Source organism: Dendroctonus ponderosae, unplaced genomic scaffold, assembly GCF_020466585.1.
Source record: "Dendroctonus ponderosae isolate FM_Combo_2020 unplaced genomic scaffold, Dpon_F_20191213v2 Dpon_F_20191213_1, whole genome shotgun sequence".
NCBI classification, from domain to species: Eukaryota; Metazoa; Arthropoda; class Insecta; order Coleoptera; family Curculionidae; genus Dendroctonus; species Dendroctonus ponderosae.
The window spans coordinates 2352705-2354620 of record NW_026017110.1 but is presented as its reverse complement, the minus strand read 5'-3'; the positions used below and the strand labels follow the sequence as shown (position 1 = coordinate 2354620).

General features: G+C 34.2%; 1 protein-coding gene across 1 annotated transcript in view; it reads right to left on the bottom strand.

Moving 5' to 3' along the window:
- The window catches only part of LOC109538397 (spondin-1), a gene marked incomplete at its 5' end in the record, with an annotated part of 16912 nt that overhangs the window by 11231 nt on the left and 3765 nt on the right, over positions 1-1916 (bottom strand). Inside the window, 3 exon segments of the mRNA XM_048669924.1 lie at positions 862-1068; positions 1119-1310; positions 1396-1604. Coding sequence (XP_048525881.1) covers positions 862-1068; positions 1119-1310; positions 1396-1604 — 608 coding nt within the window.

Genomic DNA, 1916 nt, shown 5'->3' with positions numbered 1-1916 from the left:
ATGACTTTTACGCGAAAAATTACAAGATAAATTTATAGCTTTGTAAAAAATTTACAAAAACTTTTTTCAGTGTCCAATTCGGGACAAAAACGAACATAAATTCCTACCGTTTTTTCCCGAAAACCATTAAGGTTTTCTCCAAAACCGATCACAAAACTAAAAGTTTTTAATCGAAAACGCAAAAAAGCATTGTTTTCTGATGATTCTCTTCTTTCTTGACAATAATGAGGTGTTTTTAGCAAAAAATTACAAAATTAATTTTGCTAGAAAATTCGCCCCATTTATAGGTTTGCACGGAACTTTTTGCGAACGTTTGCTAAATTGTCTTTAAAACTGAAATTGATTTTAATAAGTATGTATGCACAAACTTTATTTACTCTTGTCTTTCGGCTTTGATTATAATTTACTTTATACAATACACAGTTATGTATTTTCTAATTCTGTTTAATAAGTATCCAGCAGTATCTAATAACATTGTTTAARAAAAAATAATATGGTTATTATAAAAATATGAAAATATATTGTTTTTGTTTATTCGAACCCTTTGCTGAATAACTCGTTTCTCTATTATAAAAATATTTACATCCCTATATGTGAAAAGTATGCATAAACAAYGAATAAYTGTTTTTAAAGTTATTTRACCCTGGTAAACAATTATTTCTTTGTTCTCCTAAATTGCATAAAWAAAATTKACTATCAATATAATTGAACAGTAAATTTTTTAATCACTGTAAATTTTCTGTAAAAATTTTTTTTATAAAAATTTGAAACGTGGTTTTCGAATAGTGGTTTTCTGGAAAAACYACTATTCGAAAACGGGTTTTCTAAAATGTAAATTTTTGTATAAACCCTATTCGTTACCTTGGCCTTCAGCTCGCTCTCCAATAACCGGGTGTTTCCATACTCGGCCAGTTCTTGCAATCCTTCGCTAGCCAGATCTCCATAGTTCCAAAAGGTGTAGTTAATCGTGTGGGAAGCGCCGATTATGTCGCTAAATCTGGTCACTCGACTGGTGCTGGGAAAGTCTTTGGGATGCGTGTTGCGCGACCACAAGCCTTCAAAGGTTACCTGCAGATCTTCATTTCATGTTATTGACGATTATTTTTGGCCTAGTTTACCTCGTATTTTGCTTCGTCGCACGTACAACAATGCTTGAGGATCTTCGGCTGTGTGTCTTCAGTATCTGGAGCTTCTTCGCAGACCGATTTGGTTAAATCGCCATCTTCGCTATACCAAACGTCCACTGATTCCACCACGGTCGCTTTGAATTTAACGCAACCGCCTCCTTTTGGTGGAGCCAGCCAGAGAAACTGCAAAAGTTTTCGGTGAATGGGCTGCGACGTTTTATCAGTTTTTTTCGGATGAATTTTGCTCTAAAAACACTGAAAAATCTACCTGAATCTCAGCTTTGGGTTGATGGTCGGTTTCAACCACTGCATTTTGGCAGCTATCGCTAAACTTGGTCATCGCATCGCCATACAGCTGTAAGTTCCCAATTGAATTTTCGGAGCCGATGTTTTTTTCCGGATTTTCATTCACCACCGATATGATAAAGTGCGTGAACTTGTTTTGCGGGTCTGCATTAGCCGATGTGCGTAAAAACACTGAAATTTCATTTTATTCAAATAATGATCATCTCAAGACTAACACCAAGTTCGCCTAAATCGCAACTCAGATTAATGTCTTAAGTGTCTCGTTTTACACAGTCGAAATAATCATAACAATTCAAGTTATTTATTTGAACTTAATTTAGATTTTCGGGGCTGACTGTCGGTATGGCAAGTGTTAGTTATTAATAACTAACACTAACAATTGTCTTTGACCCAGATAGCACACAAATATTACAGTAATATTTTTTTGCAATATTTAATATAGGTTGAAGCGACAGATTCTTGAATATTATAACAATATTTCTT